A 21,003-nucleotide genomic window follows, 5' to 3' on the forward strand; every position below is an offset into this window, starting at 1 on the left:
GTCGCAGACGCACACAAATTTTTATCTTCTGCTCCATCCATGGTGCAGCAACTTGAACGAGCGCCTTCAGTGTGTCTGTTCGTGCCCCTTTGGCTTGACCTTCCAGAGCGCTCCACTGCCTGTCGCGCTCTGAGAGGAGGGGCTTTCCTTAATAAAGTTAACTGTGATTGGATGGTTGTATAAGCTCCTCTGCGTTTAAATTAAATTTGTTTTCCCTCCCTTTGGCGGCAGAACATATTTCTTTAGCATGAATCCAGCGGGTTAGATCTACATAACAAAGTCGGAGATACATTATAACAGGTGAGACAATCCTCTTTTTTGCTTGGGACTATTTTTGATTATAGGGCTTGTTTTATATAGCATGTGAAGTTCTTTAACTCTGAACCGATTTGCACTAGACTCCCATAGAGTATTTTACGGTGTTTCGAGGTGATAATAAAATAAATTACTCATTTTTTCCCACCAGAATGTCTCTGGGAATGAGATTGCGCGCCAGAATAGAAGGAAAACAAACTAAATATAAGGCACTAAGGCTCATTAAATGGCTGCAGAAGAAACACCTGCTAAAAAAGAAGCTTAGATGTCCTGTTTGTCACCATAAGATGAAAATGATTTCCGTGGTGAAGAAAGACCAATATATGTGGTATGTATAATGCATGATAATGTAGTGCATGTAGTAAATATAACAAAATATTTCGGTTATCAATGCAAGAGGGAGCATTAACCTCTTTTCATTATTATTTTCTTCATACTTAATTTTGTGATTATCTTTTCAATTAATGCTCTTGTTTAAGGGTCCATTTCTTTACTTAACTCATTTGTATGTTCTCAGGTGCTGCAAAAGAGCAAGTCATAGGAAACTTTCCAGAACAATTAGAACTAGCTCCCTCTTTGAGAAATCAAAAACATCTCTTTTCAGTTGGATGAAGTTCATTTACAGGTATATGTAGATGTAGACATTAATAGCAATGCACCTTTCATAATTGAACACCAATACGAGACTTGTGAAATAAAATTAGGGCCTCAGTAAGTAATAATTGCCTCAATTTCTATCACAGATTTTCACAAGGGCTCAGGCTCAGACAAATAGATATGATCGATGATGAAGTGGCTGGCAGCTCCAGAACACTAAGTAGCATGGCAAGACACATTCGACATGTTTGTATACGTGCAATTAAAAGACACAGAATAAACAATGGACACCGTCTTGGTGGTGACAGAGAATTTGTGGTTATAGATGAAAGCTGTCTCCGTCATCAGCGAAAGGTTGGTAAACTCTCAGACAGGTTTGTTAGAATCAATGCAGATCTGAATGTGTCCTCTAAACATGGAAACCTTTACCATAAGTAAAAAAAATTAGTAGAAGCAACCATCTTTTTGAATGTTTCTTTGTAGATATTCTGTTTAATTTTATTCTTTTTGTTTTCAGTATGCACGTGGACGCTTTGGAAATGCATGGAAAAGGAAGAAATGGGTATTTGGAATGATGGGAATTAAAGACAAAAGGCGAAGGCTCGTGTTAAAACTTGTTGAAAAACGATCAAGGCGCCACCTTGTTCCTCTGATCAGACAGCATGCTAAGTTGGGTAGTGCCATTATCAGTGATGAGTGGAGAGCCTACAAGAATGTTTTGACAAACATAGGGTACAGACATTACACTGTAAATCACAGCAGGTGGTTTGTAGATCCTCAATCTGGCAGTCATACACAGCATATCGAAAGGGCTTGGATGACCATCAAAGGACATGTCCGTAGACTAAGGAAATCGCACTGAGAAGTTGCTGGAGGAACACCTGATGGTTCTTGAGTGGTCATCTTGGCTTGGTTCGCGACACCCTGATGGACCACTGGGACGCTTATTTAAGGACATACAAAAAATATTTCCAGTTTGAACCAGTCTGGCATGAACTTTTTTTGGAGTGGGTGACTGTTTGGTATTTTAAAAAACACATTTAATGTTACATGTGTTACTCTTACAATACATTTTTGACAGTAGTTAAATGTTATTTCAAGCACTGATTGTAATTTAGGTCTAAGTGTTATAAATGGTGACATTATACATTTAAGACTCACTTTTGGCAATTATAAATGTTTATTAGTGATTAATAAATGGTGTTATGCTTTACACTTTACAATAAGGCTCCCATGTGGCATTTATAAATGTTTATTTGTCATTAATAAATGGTGTTATGCTTTACACTTTACAATAAGGCTCCCATGTGGCATTTATAAATGTTTATTTGTCATTAATAAATGGTTTTATGCTTTACACTTTACAATAAGGCTCCCATGTGGCATTTATAAATGTTTATTTGTCATTAATAAATGGTGTTATGCTTTACACTTTACAATAAGGCTCCCATGTGGCATTTATAAATATTTATTATTCATTAATAAATGGTGTTATGCTTTACACTTTACAATAAGTCTCCCATGTGGCATTTATAAATATTTATTATTCATTAATAAATGGTTTTATGCTTTACACTTTACAACAAAGCTCCGATTGATAGTTGTGGATATTTATAATGCATTTATGAAGTACAATTTTATATGATAAAAAATATGTTTACAAATGCTGATTGTGCTTACAGGATAGTAACTTAGTCTGAAATGTTTAATATAGCAACTCTAGATGAAATATATAGGTGAACACATTTGGCTCACTATTTGGCAAGAAACCGGTCAGTTTTTTTTCTTTTTCTCACCCTTAACTAATGCATAATAAACCATTAATAATGGTTTATAAAGCATTTACAGATTAATTAATAATATAGCTATAAACTATTTATTAGCATCTATAAGGGGAGACTTATTGTAAAGTGGTACCGAAATGTCAAAATAATCCTGTTGAGCAAGAATATAATGTGGCACTTAATTCATGTAATGTCATCAATCTGTTTTTAAGGTAGTCCCTTTACCTCCTGGTGTTTGACTATGTCACCCTTTTCTTTTACCTCTGTATGTCCGAGTCTTTCATCCTATCACCCTGTTGTTGATGCTATAGCTGTCATTGTTCCCTTGTCCTCTTGTGTTGACCTGCCTTTATATATATTTATCTCTCCTCTCCTTGCTCTCACTTTCTCTCCTCAGTCTGTGGGCATGTGAGCACATAATTCTGCTTGTGTGTGTTTCAGAGGCGGAGCCTTTTCCTTGCTCCTGTGCTTTTCCTGCTTGCACACCTGAAAGCAGTTGGGTAATCATTCACCTGCATTCAATCTGATGATTACTCACCCACTACTTAAGGCAGAAGATTTTTCTCAGTCAAATTGTTGCTGCCACTGTGGTAGTAAAGTTGAGCTCTTCCTGCTCTGTGGGTGTTTCTGTGAGAAAATCTGTTTTTCCTCTCTGCAAATGCCTCTTGCCATGGCCAACCTGTGAAGAGAAATCCATGCTGGAAAAGGAAACCTGCGGAGAAAAATCTGTAGGAAAAGCAAACTGTGGAGAAACACACCCTAGAAGTATTTTTTTCCAAAAATGAACTTTGTTTATTCAAAAAAAGACATTATTCCTGGTGTTCTGTGTTTGCGTCTAGTTCAGTTTTTACCTGAAACATCTGTCTATAAACATGGACTCTACAAACATAAATTCCATTAAGAAGACACTCATCTAATTTTTGCCTCATAACTTTTGCACTGTCCACTTCCTGCTGTGACAAAACAAATTTCCCAAGTGTGGGACTAATAAAGGTTATCTTATCTTATCTTATCAGCCAGTGAGTGCTCCTCAGAAAACACAAAGTTCCCCAGCACCTCTCCAAACAGCAGAAAGTAAACCTGCAGGAGATGGCTTATATGGGAGGTATGTTACAGTCTGTGTTCACAATCTCAAGCTTCAGCACCAGGCTGCTCCTCCTCCTTCTGGGGTGGCCCAGTGCAAATACTTGTACTGGGCCACCCCACCAGAGATCCCATGCGAACAATCCCTTCCAGCTCTAGAAGTCTACTCTGAGGACCTAGAGAAATGTCGACTGTCTTTGGAAATGCATAGATGGATGGATGATGCTAAATTAGCTTACCTGGTTGTTCCTCTTAGGATGAGAGCACTTGGATGAGCACAGGCTGTGCCAAGTGGTGGAAAGGATCTGACTTGTTCTGAATTCATAAACAAGTTCAAGAGTGACTATTACTGACGCAGCGGCTAACAGACTGTTCAACTTATGGCAGAGAAGAAGTGTCTCTTTTTTTTTTAATGGATTTTTGGATTTTATCCAAGGAGGCTGACTGGAAGACAAGGCTATACAGGGAGCATGCCTATATGGCTTGAGTGGCTATATAAATGATGAGTTGGCTGTTAAAGATCTATCGTGTGTGTGTGTGTGTGGTTAGTTATTGGGTTGTTTTCTCTTCTGGTGGATAGACAAAGTCCAGCAGTAAGGGTGGGGTTACTAGTACACAAAACTTCAGCTGAACAACCCTTACCCAGATTATCGATTCCTGCAAAAATTTGTTATTAAATCAAGTCAAACAATACTTAATGATACTTCCCTGGCTAATATCACGCATTGTACTACTAATCCTTTCAGGAAACCATTGTGACCATATTGGCCTCAAAAAAATTGACATTTTTCCTGTACTGGGCCACCCCTGTTTAAAAGACCATAAATTTAAAAAAAAAAATTTGTCTGTCATCTGCAAAATGTTCACCGTGCCACTGGTCTGTGGTGAAGCTGGCTCTGGTGAATCTTCTGGGCCACTTCTTTTTGTAGATGGAGCGTGTTTGTTGGAGGGAGTCTGCACTGTTTGGTTTCCCCATAACAATGCGCTTGAAACACTCGTCAATAAAACACTGCAAACTGTCAAAGTCTTCTTCATCGTTCTCCAGAGTGTTGAAGTCGATTCAAATATGTCTCCCAGTCTTATTTTTATTACTCTTTAAAGATGTCAGAGTAAATTGGCAGCGAAAGTTAGTGACAGAAATGTTTGCAATTAGCGGCACACCATGTTCAATGCTTCAGAGATTTTCTTTTGGTCTCTTGATACTACAGCATAGCTCTCCTCACTTTACTGTACCTTCCATTCCTGTCACTTACCATCGCCCATCTAATCAGAATGTTGGTGGTTCAATCCCTAGTCCCTATAATCTGCAGACAGTTTTTCAAGGCTAACACACATTTAATGCATTATATAAAGGAAAATAAGTCACCCAGAGGTCAATTAGTATATCTTTTGATTGTTAATTTTTTGCAAGGTCACACCGAAGATCTGTGCCAGCTTTCCAGTGGCTAATTATCCCGGCGCCATCTTTTATTGAATCTGACACTGAAGGGCTTTCTGTTGACCCATCCCTCATTTTTAATAGTATTGATTTTTCACCGATCATATCAGGCCTTGCATTTTCAAAAACACACCGCCAGCTATTTTTTTTTCTCTCCTTTTTAATTCTCTCCCGCTCCCATCCACCTCACAGCCTTTCACTTTTATTCCTGTCCAAAGTGTTTCAGAGCTGGCAGAATTGTAACTGTAAACGCACATCTTCTGCTCAGCAATTATCAAAGGGGGCAGGGCAGGAGATCTGCTGGGAGTGCTCCTCAGAAAACACAACATTGATCTGCTGGCTCAGAGTACAGTAAACAAAGCCTCCGTGCCCCATGTGTGTGGCGCAATTATTAAGTGCGAGAAGGAGCAGGCTTTGCATGATTTATAAAAATACCCACCGCCAAAAAAGTCAAATCACGAAGGTGTTTGTGAAGAAACACTTCGTTTTCATTTCTTTTAATGGTGCACCACAGTTGTACTTAATGAGCAATTGTTTCTTTGTTTTTGATCTTGCTGTATGCACCCTCAATATTATTGTTGCACAAGTGGATCAGCTGTGTCTTTGTCTGTGGTCACGGCTGCTCTAGATGAATCAGAATCGTGTTTATTGGCCAAGTATATGTGCAGACACATACAGGGAATTTGGTTCCGGTAGATGGTGGCTCTCAAGCACAGCAATGTAAAACACACACACACACACACACACACACACACACACACACACACACACACACACACACACACGTGTCTATATATACACATACATACACAAAGCTGTGTAAATCAACTATAAATAACGAATCTAAACTTATATACATAAAATACAGAAATGAATGAGGTGGAATGAATACTGCAAAATGTGCATAAGGTGCAGCTGCAGTGGGAGCAGTGTGACAGGTCAACTGTTAAGAAGGGAGATGGCGAGGGGAAAGAAACTGTTCCTGTGTCGGGTGGTCCTGGTCTGCAGGCCTCTGTACCGTCTGCCAGAGGGCAGCAGATCAAAAAGTCTGTGTGCAGGGTGTGCAGGGTCTGTGATGATTTTCCCTGCCCGTTTCCTGGTTCTTGAGAGGTACAGATCCTGGATGGAGGGAAGGGGCGTGCCGATGATCCTTTCTGCTGCCCGTACAGTCCGCTGCAGTCTGCTCCTGTCCTGTTTAGTGGCTGCTCCATACCAGACTGTGATGGAGGAGCACAGGACAGACTCAATGACCGCAGTGTAGAACTGGATCAGCAGCTCCTGTGGAAGACTGTACTTCCCCAGTTGTCTCAGGAAGTACATCCTCTGCTGGGTCTTTTTGAGGATGGCGTTGATGTTGGTCTCCCACTTCAGGTCCTGGGAGATGGTTGTACCCAGGAACTTGAAGGTCTTCACAGTTGACACAGGGCTGTCTGATATGGTGAGGGGGAGCAGAGTTGAGGGATGTCTCCTGAAGTCCACTGTCATCTCTACAGTCTTAAGAGTGTTCAGCTCCAGATTGTGCTGACTGCACAAGAGTACCAGCCGCTCAACTTCCTGCCGGTATGCAGACTCATCACCATCTTGAATGAGGCCAATGACAGTGGTGTCATCTGCAAACTTTAGGAGTTTGACAGCCGAGTTCTTGGAGGTGCAGTCGTTAGTGTAGAGGGAGAACAGTAGTGGTGAGAGGACACATCCTTGAGGGGCACCAATACTGAGGGACCGAGTTTCAGAGGTGATCTCCCCCAGCCTCACTTGTTGCTTTCTGTCTGTCAGGAAGCCGGTGATCCACTGACAGGTAGCTGGTGACACGCTGAGCTGGGAGAGTTTGGAGGAAAGAAGTTCAGGCACAATGGTGTTAAAAGCCGAACTAAAGTCCACAAACAGGACCCTGGCATAAGTTCCCGGGCGGTCAAGGTGTTGCAGGATGTAATGCAGCCCCATGTTCACTGCATCATCCACCGACCTGTTTGCCCGGTAGGCAAACTGCAGAGGGTCCAGCTTGTAATGTCTTTCAGATGGGTTAAAACCAGTCGTTCGAAGGATTTCATGACCACAGACGTCAAGGCGACAGGTCTGTAGTCATTCAGTCCTGTGATGGTGGGTTTCTTGGGAACAGGGATGATGGTGGAGCGTTTGAAGCAGGAGGGAACTTCACACAGCTCCAGGGATCTGTTGAAGATGCGAGTAAAGATGGGAGCCAGCTGTTCAGCACAGGTTTTGAGGCAGGAGGGTGAGACGCCGTCTGGTCCGGGGGCTTTCCTGGGCTTCTGTTTCTGGAATAGTCGGCTCACATCCTGAGTGTGTATTTTGAGTTTCAGGGAGGAGGAAAGGGGGGTGAGAGGTGTGGTGGAGGTCGTTGAGTCTGGATTGGGGAGGGTGGGGGTGGTCGTTGAGACTGGATTGGGGAGGGGGAGGGTGAGGGTGAAGGGAGGAGAGGTGGAAGGTGTGTTGGGGGTCAATGTCTGAAGCAATGTCCCTGGGGAGGGGAGGGTGGGGCGTGGGAGTCTGTCCGTCTCAAACCTGCAATAGAAAGTGTTTAACTCGTTGGCCAGGTCTTTGTTTGCTTCAATAGTGGGTGGGGGCGTCTGTAGCTGGTGATTTCCTGCAGGCCCCTCCACACTGACGCAGGGTTGTTGGCTGAGAGCCGTTCTTCCAGCTTCTGGGAGTAGATGCTTTTAGCTGCTTTGATCTCCTTGGTCAGTGTGTTCCTGGCTTGCTTGTACAGGGCCCTGTCACCACTTCTGTAGGCGTCCTCCTTGGCCTTACGAAGATGTTGGAGTTTAGGAGTGAACCATGGTTTATTGTTGTTGTATGTGCAAAAGGTCTTTGTTGGCACACACACGTCTTCACAGAAACTGATGTATGATGTCACAGTGTCCGTGAGCTCATCTAGGTTCTCAGATGCAGCTTCAAAAACAGTCCAATCAGTGGAGTCAAAACAGTCCTGCTTTGCTGCGTTAGTCCACTTCTTCACAGTTTTGACTACAGGCTTGGCACGTTTGAGTTTTTGCCTATAAACTGGAATAAGATGGACCATGCAGTGATCAGAATGTCCCAAAACTGCCCAGGGTACAGAGCGATAGGCATCTTTTAGAGTGGTGTAGCAGTGATCCAGTATGATGTTGTCCCTGGTGGGGCAGTCTATATGCTGTCTGTATTTAGGGAGTTCGTAGTTTAGGTTTGCTCTGTTAAAATCCCCATGAATAATTGTAAAGGAATCCGGGAATTTCCTCTCCAGGGTAGTAATCTGGTCAGCCAGCTCGCACAGTGCGTTGTTCGCGTTGGCCTGTGGAGGGATGTAAACTCCGACCAGCATGAAGGAAGAAAACTCCCGCGGTGAATAAAAAGGTTTACAGTTGATGAAAAAACTTTCCAAGTGTGGGCTGCAATGTTTCTGTAACACTGTGACATCAGTACACCAACCTTCATTAATGTAGAAGCAGACTCCACCACCCTTTGTTTTCCCTGAAAGCTCTGTTTCGCGGTCCGCCCGGTGAAGTTGGAAGCCCGGCAGATTTAAGACAGCGTCTGGGACTCGCTCACTGAGCCAGGTTTCAGTGAAGCAGAGGGCAGCAGTGCGTGCAAAGTCCTTGTTAGTCCGGTTTAAGAGAAGTAATTCGTCGACTTTGTTTGGAAGAGAGCGGAGATTCGCGAGGTGAATGGAGGGGAGTGCCGTGCGGAATCCTCGCCGACGTAGTTTCACCAGTGCACCAGCGCGACTCCCCCGTCTAGGTCTTCTCCAGGAGCCACAGAGAGCTGCTGCGCCTCCAACTAAAATCTCCAAAAAACTTTCCGGGTTTGTGAAAAATGGATAAGAACTATAGTGAGACGACTGCCTGATGTTTAGCAGTTGATCTCTGGAGAAAGTGATGTGGTCTGAGTGACCAAAACCCTCCCCCGCATCCTCTGATGTCTCCTTCCTCAACGAGCTCAACAACTTTTATGCTCGTTTTGAGCGAGGGAACCCCACAACCACAACCAAAGCAGACATGACGCCAGACCACCAACCTCTGACTCTCTCCCCCACCGATGTAGGAGCGGTGCTGAGCAGGATCAATGTCCACAAGGCTGCAGGTCCCGATGGCATCCCTGGGCGTGTTCTCAGAGCGTGTTCTGGGGAGCTTGCAGGAGTGCTCACAGACATATTCAATCTGTCCTTGGCCCACGCTGTGGTACCGGCCTGCTTCAAATCCACCTCCATCGTCCCGATACCCAAAAACTCCAACCCATCTTGCCTCAATGACTACCGCCCAGTAGCACTCACCCCCATCATCACTAAGTGCTTAGAGCAGCTGGTCCTAGCACACTTCAAATCCTGTCTCCCCTGACAGACCTGACAGACCTGGGCATCAGTTCCCTCATCTGCAAATGGTTACTGGACTTCCTGACCAACCGCCCCCAACATGTCCGGCTGGATAACCGCTGCTCATCTACCATCACAATGAACACCGGTGTACCACAAGGCTGTGTGATGAGCCCTTTCCTCTACTCCCTCTTCACCCACGACTGCAGACCTGCTGATGGTTCCAACACCATCATTAAGTTTGCAGATGACACCACGGTGATTGGCCTCATCAGTGACAACGATGAGGCCGCCTACAGGGAGGAAGTGGATCGTCTGGCTGAGTGGTGCGACAGAAACAACCTGCTGCTTAACACCGAGAAGACCAAGGAGCTCATCGTGGACTACAGGAGGAATGCTGACCCACATCCACCCATCCACATTAAGGGGACGGCTGTGGAGCGTGTGAGCAGCTTCAAGTTCCTGGGAGTCCACATCTCCGAGGATCTCACCTGGACGACCAACTGCTCCAAGCTGGTCAAGAAGGCTCATCAGCGCCTCTTCTTCTTGAGGACTCTGAGGAAGAACCACCTGTCCTCAGACATCCTGGTGAACTTCTATCGTTGCACCATCGAGAGCATCCTGACCAACTGTATAACAGTCTGGTACGGGAACTGCTCTGCCTCGGACCGGAAGGCGTTGCAGAGGGTCGTGAAAACTGCCCAGCGCATCGCCGGAGCACCACTTCCTGCCATAAAAGACATCTACAGGAAGCGGTGTCTGAAAAGGGCTGGGAAAATCATCAAAGACCCCAGTCACCCATCACATGGACTCTTCACCCTCCTGCCCTCTGGGAGGCGCTACAGGAGCCTCCGGACTAAGACCACCAGGTACCGGAACAGCTTCTTCCCCACAGCTGTCAGACTCCTGAACTCTGCCTCCTGACATCTGACCCACGTTAACATATGGACTGAACATACACACACCCACAATGGACAACTGTACCCTCAAACACACAATAATAACATGGACTGAACCACCACTCACAACCACTAGCACTTTATATAGCCTCTGTAGAAACTATCTACACCCTCACTTATCTTAACTGCACTACTGTATAGCTCTGTGTAAATAATCATTCTGTACATTCGATAATCTTTAATTCTACAACTGTTTACAACTTCCATAGTTCACATTTCTGTATAACTGTATATCTCAGATTTCTGTAAAGTTATTTATTTCATATTCTGTATAGTTTTTCATATTTATATCCTGTTCATAGCCTGTACATAGCTTGTACTCACTACAGCCTGTACATACTTATAGTTATAGCATATTCACAACATACTTCATACCGTGTACATTATAACATACCATAATAGACCCATTTCTGTAATATACTTACATATCTATACTATTGCTAATATATATTGTAATATATCTATATCACTAAAGCACTTCTGGATGGATGCAAACTGCATTTCGTTGCCCTGTACCTGTGCATGTGCAATGACAATAAAGTTGAATTCTATTCTATTCTATTCTATTCAAAAGCACAGAAAATAAACAGAAACAAGAAAAGTGCGAGAGAGCGCAGTACCGAGGCTGCCATCCGCGGCGCCATCTTGGATGAACAGCAAATAACAAACATTTCTTTTTGACAGTTCATTCTTTTTGGTTTGACAGTTTTCATTGGGTGAATTTCGCCACCTCTCTCTCTCTGTCACGTCCATTTTCTGTGTCAGTGTATTGTCTTTTGCCCCTCTGTAGAATTCATTCATGCAACATTAGATTTAAACTCTGATATGCAACATCCCTGGGCGCTCAGCAGAGATGGATATATGAATAGCATTTAGGAAAATAGATTGATCTTGGATGCTTGTCCTTCAGGGGGAGATTATGTGACATTGGTTACTGTCAACAGTCTGTTCTATTTCTATTTTAGCTGAACGCCATGGGTGAAAATGCACTCACGAGGTCCACTGGAATCGAAACAAAATGGGCTATTACCCTTCGATATGATATTTCTGAGGCGATGGAAATGAAAAGAGGTCTCTCATTTGTGCTGTAGTGATCTGGTTATGGCTCTGATGCACATAGAGGAAACCTGCGAGTGTCCCATTTATCAGTTGTTAAGTATGTTTGAAAGAAAGGGAAATGACACATAGCAGTCATACAGATAATGCTAAGTCAAATTTGCTCGTATGTTTTTCACAATTAGCCAAGTTCTGTAGGTCTCATAGGATCTCGGCACATATGGCTGCATAATAAAATCAAATTTTTGCATAAGACTCCCCTCCACTTCCTCTCCGCTCTCCAGTTGCACATGAGTAATAGAGACCATCTGCCTAAAAGATCACAGTCAGCAGAAAGGCAACGCAAGGGCTGCAAAGATTTCAATTATCAATATACCATTTAATACATCGCCGCCAGGCCAAACAGCCTGGCAACTCGACAGCGCGAGATGGAGAATGTTATTTCTCAAACACATCAGCAGATAGCTGCAATTTGGCGTTGTGGTGCAGCAGGGATCAAACCAGCTTCCATCCATCAAACTGTACTTGGAACACGCAGAAGCGGAAAACCTTTACTTCTGCGTGGGCAAACGTTTTAGGCATAGACAAAGTGATTAAAAGAGAAAAGCACCCATCTGAGAGCTGAGTTTAATTTTTGGGATCAGGAGATTTGAAATACTACTGTAGATTTGTCAGCCGCTGTATGAAAGACTTTGATTCCCATGAGGGGATGTGACCATCAGTGTGCTAATGTGATTGTTCCTGCTTTACATTTTGAGAAAACAAGAAACACAAATCCATATTTATACCCTTTTCAAACATGAGCTATATATTACTGCCAGCTTCATATTAAAGTAACAACATTCTGTGACATGGCATTTGTATAATTACTTTAAATGTGTTAAATATTTGACATGTATTCTTAATTTTTGTATATGTGTCATAATTAGGCCATCATTGCAAAAGTAAGCTTTTTCTTTCAGTTGGTCTTTCCTGTACCATTTAGAGCAACTTGCCTTTTTGTAACTTATTTTTGCCACAGGTCTGATTAATGGCAGGGCCTGGGTTTGAACTACCAACTTTGTGTTTAGAAATCCATTATTTAGGCCTAACAGATGGATTTAAAGTACTAAAGTAGCTCTATTTTGACTGTTTCTCAAGCACTGTTATGAGGTTGACAGTTTTTCTTTTTAATTGAAATATCTCAACAGTTGAATGCCTTGCAATTGAATTCCCAGTATTTCCACTGTCATTCAGATAGTAGTGCTTCTTATATGACTTCTAATTACGTTTGTGCAACTCTGGGTTTTTACGCTGATCCTGTTCTCTTGGACAGTTTTCTGTTAAATTTGGTATTGAAATAATCCCCTCTGACTAAATCCTTCATATAGCATAAATGTAAGGATTTTTTTTCTGCATCACTCTAATTTGGACTTTGCTTTATAGCCAGATGCCTTAAAGGTAATGACCAGCAGTTTAGGTTGTGCTTTGTGTTTACTACCTCCCTCTAGGGTGACCATGTGTCCCATTTTATGTGGGACTGCACAGTAATTTTTTTATTCCTTCAGTCCGCCACAAATAGAGACTTGGTTGTTGCAAGACAGCGATTTAAATGCAAACTGATATAGGTGCTCAGCAGCCTCATTTTTGTACAGGAATATAACCAGAACAATTTGGCAATCAGCTGAGTCAAGTCCTCTCATGCAAAGAGGTGTGCCACAGATGAATTGTGCTTATCGGTGTAAAGTGAATCAGATTGATTGCAATATCCTAGAAATTTCCTTGCATTTGTAAATTACCCATAATTATTTGCAAATGTAACCCATATAAACTACTCCCTGTCACATGACCCACGTCAGCTGATTTGAGGTCCCTCTTCTGATTGGCTCCTCCCACGTCGCGGCAACTCTGAAAACCGGCTGTGGAGGGATACTTCCGGGTTCGACTCCTGCTGTGGCTGTGAGCTTGTGGCATTTAGAGCGGTATTGGAAAACAAAGCGTTTTCTCCCCTCAATTCATCTTTAAACTTTAAACTCAGCGGTCAGGTTTTTTTTCCCTCTTTGAATTGATCTTCTTCATATTGAAGTGGCGAGCCGGTAGGACCATTCTTTCTTTTCCCCCACTTAGCCGTCTTTGGATTACGGACATATTTCCCCCTTGTATGAAGCTGGACCCTAAGGAGGAATACCTTAAAAGTGAACTTTAAAAAGAAAAGGACCAAAAAAAGGACTCTTAGCAAAAGGACTCTTGCACAGAAAAATCACAGCACTGATTTATTATTTAATTGTGGACATTTACGTTGTGTGTTGTGTTAATTATTTTGTTCCATTTCCCCTTTCCCCTATTTATTCAATATATTTTTGGTACAAGACATTGCAGTTTTTGGTCTCATCATTCACACCATCTGGGCTCCATAAAGAACTATTTCTTCTGCGCGTCAGTCAGTAAATTCATCCATTGACATAAACTAGTCCTTAAATAACTTAGCGTTACACGTGGCGAGCCAGCCAGGAGCCTGATGGGTGAATGAGTGGGGTTTTTTTGTGTTATTTGATGTAATTTGATATTCAGTATTTTCTGTGGTTTTGATAAGGTCCGCGACAAGAAAAAATGAAGTTTATTCAGGAAAGTGGGGTCAATGTTGCACATTCTGTCATTGTTTCTGGTTCGCCACGTGTAACGCTAAGTTATTTAAGGACTAGTTTATGTCAATGGATGAATTTACTGACTGACGCGCAGAAGAAATAGTTCTTTATGGAGCCCAGATGGTGTGAATGATAAGACCAAAAACTGCAATGTCTTGTACCAAAAATATATTGAATAAATAGGGGAAAGGGGAAATGGAACAAAATAATTAACACAACACACAACGTAAATGTCCACAATTAAATAATAAATCAGTGCTGTGATTTTTCTGTGCAAGAGTCCTTTTTGCTAAGAGTCCTTTTTTTGGTCCTTTTCTTTTTAAAGTTCACTTTTAAGGTATTCCTCCTTAGGGTCCAGCTTCATACAAGGGGGAAATATGTCCGTAATCCAAAGACGGCTAAGTGGGGGAAAAGAAAGAATGGTCCTACCGGCTCGCCACTTCAATATGAAGAAGATCAATTCAAAGAGGGAAAAAAAACCTGACCGCTGAGTTTAAAGTTTAAAGATGAATTGAGGGGAGAAAACGCTTTGTTTTCCAATACCGCTCTAAATGCCATAAGCTCACAGCCACAGCAGGAGTCGAACCCGGAAGTATCCCTCCACAGCCGGTTTTCAGAGTTGCCGCGACGTGGGAGGAGCCAATCAGAAGAGGGACCTCAAATCAGCTGACGTGGGTCATGTGACAGGGAGTAGTTTATATGGGTTACACAAACCTTCGCCAATGTCAGAGTGATTGTAGTCAGTCCAGTTTGGGTTGCTGTTATTTGGAGACTAGTCGTCTCCCACCAAGACACTAATGCAATTGCCTTGTGATTAAAAAGTTGCCACCCAGAGATTGAGTGTGCAATGCCTACAATCTCTGGGCAACCAGTTGGTCACTGCATCTGCTTGCAATTGGTCATCGAATGTGATAAGATTCAGTGCAATCACCGAGCAACTGCTAATTTTACTTTATTTTTTCTTAGGGGGCTGCGCTCTTATTTTTACTCAGTGTAACTGAGCCATGGGACCGTAAATTAGACATTTCACAGTATATCTTCACGAATGCATATGAAATTGAAATAAGAAAAAATATGAGACATTGTCTTGATGTTCTGAAGGATCTATCTTGAACTAATGCAGATGCAGGAAGTCAGTTGATGCATGGGATGGAGGGAATTTTTGTCCTCAAGTAGCCTGGGAGTGTAAATGTTCCAAGCTGCAACACAAAACTGAGAAGGAAACCCTGGTAAACATTATATGCTAATCATTAGCATGTTGACAGTATAACATATCAAGCATTTTTGTACTTCATCCATAGACCAACTATTTTAAATGTAGACCAAAACATGGGAGCAGCACAAATGAATGATGTGTTCTGCTGACATCTCCCTGCCTGTGTCTCTTTATTGGCCCTGTCTGCCTCTTTTGCTTACAGAAATAAGTAAATGTTATAGTAAAAATGTCTTTTATTGCCAGTTACATGGTGACAAAATACCACAATTCTGTGCAGCAAAGCAGCAGATGTAAGTGTAGTCCATAAGTATGTCATATCTGAACAATTTAAGTTGTATAACAACGTTCACCTAGCATGTTGTACAGTCTGTTAGCAGCTGTAGAGCAGGAATGGTGACAAGTGAAGCATAAAGTAGTTACTATCAATAATGTATAATTCCTGAGGCTAAAATATGCCATTTTGTGAAATATGTGTGCAAAGAAGTGGAGGCTCAGTGTTGGGAATGCTGTATCAGGAGAACTCTGAAAGTTCTTCACGTATAGCACCTTCATTAGCTGTAGGTACACTGGAAGGATAAGATGCTAAGAAATTCTCTGGGCCTCTGTAAGAAGGCTTTACCAAAGGAGAAGTTTCTGTGCACTTGTCTGAGATTGTGTACGTGTTGACAGACAGATGGACAGGTGCCCATATTTGTTTGTCTGTACCTGTCTGTCAGCTGCCAGTTACGGTGGCGTGTGCGGATACTTTTTCATGTGTGTATGTTGGTTTGGGCTGTCACTTCATTCTATTTTTGGTTTCTTGCTTGGAGTCTTAAGCCTTTACCATTTGGCACAGATGGCATTCAAAATACATGTTTCACTGAGAATTCTGAATTTGGCTTGTTGAATTTAGTTGTTTACCGAGGGTGCACAGTCAACACCTGTTTAATTTAAAACCTGGGAGTCATAGGTTTTCTAAAAGACTGTCATTTGAGCTACATGCTGATTGTGAATGAAGAGTTCTGATCTCGTAATGATACTAGATAAAAACCTGAGGGATCACAAAAGTTATTTGAATTCATGATGAGAGTTTTACCTTTTCACATTTATTTTACAAAAAAGTGATCAAATTGTTCCTTATGCTACAGTAAAAAGTGAGCGAATCGTCATTGTCTGGTAGCTGTTTATGGCCAGAGTGGACACGATTTTCTGCCATGTACTCAACAGGTGTAAATGCAAATACCTGATAGTTCTACCAACTGTTCAAAGAGTAAGAACTTTGACTCACTGGTGCCGCTATAATACTACTAGGGGTTCATTTCGAATCCTGAATCGATTTCTCAGTTTGAATGTATTTTGCCAGAAACACCAGAATCTCAAGTTAAACTTCACAAAACTATTTCTACAGCCACCAAACAGCTAAAACCGTAAATGAGAGCAGGTAAATGATTCCACACAAAAATGTAAACAAAGCGCAGACCCGACACTTCAGAATCAGTGAGATGTCAGCTTCTCACCTGATGGCATGTACACAGACATCAGCTCAAAGATTCTGATGCTGCAGGTTCTGTCACTCGCCGGACAAAACTTTGCTTCTCTTTTGATAAACATCCTCATTAATTCGCGCTTACTTTGGCTGTCTTGCTTCCACCACAATTAAAAAAAAAAAAAAAAACACACCCTGCACAGCTCTCTCTGTTTCAGTGTACTTCAAGAACAGTTTCCCCGTCTCAAATCTGTTTTCTGCATTATTTTCTTGGTTATTATGCACCAGTATACCACTGTGTACAGTGCTGTCGGCCACTTTTTTTTTTTTTTTTTTTGTTGTTGTTGGTTGGTTTTTTTTAAATGACTTCCAACAAGAAAGCCTGTTTCTGCTGTTCAAGTCCGAAGAAATTTAAACTTTTTAAAATGATGCCAAATTGCAAAACGCTTAGAGGTTTTATTAGAGACACAGCTAACTTTGCTCTGCTTCACTTCAGAACAATCAGGTAATGTCCATATGTTGATTCATGGTTTTCTTAAATTTTTGATCTACTGTAGAATATTATTAAGGTTATCTGTTATAATAAGCCAGGCCAGGAAAATCTCCTTCATGTTTTTCTGTGTTTTATCCTCAGTTACTTTATCAGAGGTGTAAGCACCACAGCAGATGCCTTTGTGACAAAGTCTCATAAGTAACTAAATGATCAGAATTAGAATATTTCTGAATTGAGTCAAAATTGAATTCAATGGTGAATTGAATCAGGAGCTTGTGAATCGGAATCAAATAGATTGTAGAAATCAGTGACGATACCCAGCGCTAAATACTACAGTCATGCTAGGGAAAACTGTAGTTAGCGACTGCAGCACAACCAGCCTTACTGCAACTGTGTGCGGTGAGCACAACGCCATATTAACTTCCTTTTCTCTCACCCATCCGGAATACTTCTTAAGGTTATGGTTAGGTTTAGTCGCAATTCACCGTCAAATTATAATACGGGTAGGACGTTTTGTCAGAGTAGGATGGTTTCTCAGAACACAGTAAGGCCCTCTTATTGGGCCTCTGTGACCTCCCAGGTGTGCCAAGTTAGTAATCAGGGAGGGGCGGAGTCTCTCCAGGACAAGTCAACAATAAATACAATAAAAGCACGCAATAAAACAAAAATAAAACACTATACAATATAAAAAATATTAACAATAATAAAACACAGCATCTCATGCGAGATAAAAAAAAAAAAAACTAGTTAACTTGTCCATTTCCACCCCGTGACAATACTGTACGTCCAACCTGTTCAGACCAAGTTACACCAATATTGAGTCACTTATCCCTTGATCCAATATTCATGATACCTGATGCACCAGAGGTTCTTAAATTAACTTGCTCATAAAAATAGAATGAGATGTGATTACCATTTTATAACCTCTTTTGGCATTGATCTTTCACTGTAGAGGACAAGGAAAGCTCACATGCATTTATAATGAGGTGTTCTGATGTGACTATTGGAACAATGAAGGATTATGCTCACTAAACACTTTAGTGAACTGCCCATATGCCAGTGTTCATTTCAAAGGTTATTAGAAATAGGCATACTGTTTCACGTTATATTTTTCTGCCATCTTAATGTGCATAAACTAATGAAGGAACAATTCTTTATTGCCTCACTATTTTGTATGAATTTTTTGTTTGCATGACGCAAGACCTTTTGTAACAAATGGAAAAAAGTATTGAAAGATAACACTAAGTCTCAAGAGAGTTTAGTAAAGCCAAGGCTGGCACAGAGCAACGCAAGTCCCATTTAAAATTAATATGCTAGAGTGAGCCAGATTTTAAAAAATAATGCAGGGGGTCTCTTGATGTAAAAAATGTAGATTCCTCTACCTGACTTCAGTAACCTTCATCATCCAGTTCATGCCATTTGTTGTAATGATATATGCAAATTCCAAACAAATGCACAAAGCTACAGAAGCTGACGGTGAAATGCATTCTAAGTTGGGCCTACGCTACGATGTTTTAATACTTCCTATTAATATTCATACCCCACCGTGAGACAGTCAAGGATAAAGTGTCTGACTTTCCTGAAAGTCTCATGCCATAACTTGATGCATTGCCACCTCTGTTTCAGCTTCCGCCAGTATGCCTGGAGCAGCTACAAACACTGCAAAACCTGACCATTTGCATTTTTCAAATTTAAAGTGTGGGTGGACAAAAGCAAAAGCAAATGTGTTATGTTCTTTTATGTGGTGCTGTCATTTTCTCCTTTTTCTTTTAATCCTTTTTTTTTTTTTTTAAGTTGCATTGCAGCAAACACTGGTGACCAGCACAAGCGCTCATCGGTGCCAATGAATCATGATTTCAAAGCTGTTATAATCTGTTATTTTTGCCAACATCTGCTATGAAGACTCAAGGTTACATTTCCCCCTAGGGTAAACATAATTGTTTTGAACATATGTTGTTTATGAGCTATTCTGGAGCTTTTTAAAAGAAGAACAGCTACTTCTGGATTGTCTTGGATTCACAGTTAGGAAATGGTTAATCAGTAAGACAAGTTGCTTATTTGTATGTATGAGGCATGTTGCTGGACCATAGAAAATTTAGTTGAACTGAACACTTTTGGAGAAATTTCAGCTGTCTTTCAGGTGGTTTGTTTTGTTTTTTGATTTTTCATTCCTTAATGGATGACATGTGATTTGTTTGCCTCATATTATGAGGTGGGCAGCAGGTGTTTTGAGTACCAGGATTATATTCGGTCAGAGGCAGAAATCAAATCCTATCAGACAGCTCCTGGGCCGCCTTTGACTTCCAACTAGTGAGACAACTAAAAACAGTCTGTCCTCGGGGATGGCTACTATCATTCTAATGTATGCCAATTTGACTTTTGGTTCCTCTGCCAAGGACAGGGTACCACCTGCTGAAGGATCTGATTTTATCTGCATGTTTATGAACAACTCCACTCCAGAGACGCCACTTGAGCGATAGCTCACTGCTCCGCAAGGAGAAACCTGCCCTACCCACTGCCACACCTCAATGCTCATTCATCATAATGACACCGAGAGGGAAGAATATCTCCACGTCCTCACATCCTGGAGACATGGACATAAAGGAGATGTCATGTCGACAGACACAAACTGGCAGGTTGCAAGAATTAAAGATAGCTGCAGGAAAGATAAGCAAGTAAAAGCGAAATTACAAAATTACTTTCAAAGTACAAACAGAATACCCAGCATGTCATCTTATTTAAAAAGAGAACAAATCACTTGTAATTCCCTTTAAAGTGACACAGAAAATCCCAATCAGCAAGCTAAACTCTTTTATTGTTGCAAAATGTAACAAATCAATGTCAAATATTTTATTTTATGATCTGACAAATGTGGATGAGGCTCAGTTAGGTTTAAGCACTAATATTATTTGACCAGAAAGTGGGTCAAAGTTTGGCATTCTGTTTGGCACAATTGCCTTGCTCACAAAAATTTGCTCCATATTATGTCACCTTCTTTCCTCCGTTCCTCATAATTACTACAGCAGCTGAAGGGCTTTGTCACTGGAACTCCAGCATATGTTGTTTTGGAGCACTTGTTGAAAGGCCTGACTTAATATGAAATTGAAGCATTTCGGTGACAATAAAAAAAAAAAAAAACTTATGCCACAATTTTCCCAGGAGTGGACTTAGCAGGAAATTCTCCCCAAGGCCCAGACCGTGCAATGTTCAGGGGAAACTGCAAAAAATCCTACAGACACCTCTCAGATCAGACTCTACAGGCCTCAATTAGCATGAAAAATGGTCTTCATGGGGCAATTAGATAAGACTGAATAAATATGGTTTTTATGGAAGAGTATTCAGTCTCTTCCCTCGTAAAAGAACATGGCAGCACAGCTTAGGTTTGCAAAGTTGTATCAGAACAAACCACAAAACTTCTGGTACAATGTCCTTTGGACAGTTGAGACCAAAGTGGAGATGTTAGGCAATAATGCAAAGTTTGGTGAAAGCCAACGACAGCATATCAGCACAAAAACCTCAAACCAACTATAAAGCACGATAATGGAGACTTGATGTTTTGGGCTCGTTTTCCAGCCAACCTGGGTCCATGAACTCCTCTATATGCCAAAGTAGTCTAGAGTCAAATATGAGACCATCTGCCTAACAGTTAAAGCTTGGCTCAAGCTGA

General features: G+C 41.6%; 1 protein-coding gene and 1 long non-coding RNA gene across 4 annotated transcripts in view; one reads left to right on the forward strand and one right to left on the reverse strand.

The window, feature by feature from the left end:
* Positions 1 to 210: 210 nt before the first annotated feature.
* LOC309691718 lies at positions 211 to 1,918 on the forward strand. The gene is made up of 3 exons (XR_014272096.1): positions 211 to 300; positions 467 to 643; positions 1,430 to 1,918. It is a non-coding gene; the product is annotated as an uncharacterized lncRNA (long non-coding RNA).
* Positions 1,919 to 2,487: 569 nt separating this feature from the next.
* Positions 2,488 to 21,003, reverse strand: part of LOC309692292 (uncharacterized protein) — an 88,275-nt gene continuing 69,759 nt past the window's right edge. Inside the window, exons 4-5 of one of the 3 annotated variants that reach the window (XM_082510640.1) lie at positions 4,019 to 4,094; positions 2,488 to 3,375 (exon numbers count right to left, since the gene is read on the reverse strand). In XM_082510640.1, coding sequence (XP_082366766.1) covers positions 3,265 to 3,375; positions 4,019 to 4,094 — 187 coding nt within the window. In that variant the 3' untranslated portion in view covers positions 2,488 to 3,264. Of the gene's footprint in view, positions 4,095 to 21,003 lie in introns of all 3 variants that reach the window. The other 2 variants (XM_082510639.1, XR_014272274.1) reach the window with 2 other exon arrangements.

Source organism: Aulonocara stuartgranti (assembly GCF_965226115.1).
Source record: "Aulonocara stuartgranti genome assembly, chromosome: 17".
Lineage (NCBI taxonomy): Eukaryota > Metazoa > Chordata > Actinopteri > Cichliformes > Cichlidae > Aulonocara > Aulonocara stuartgranti.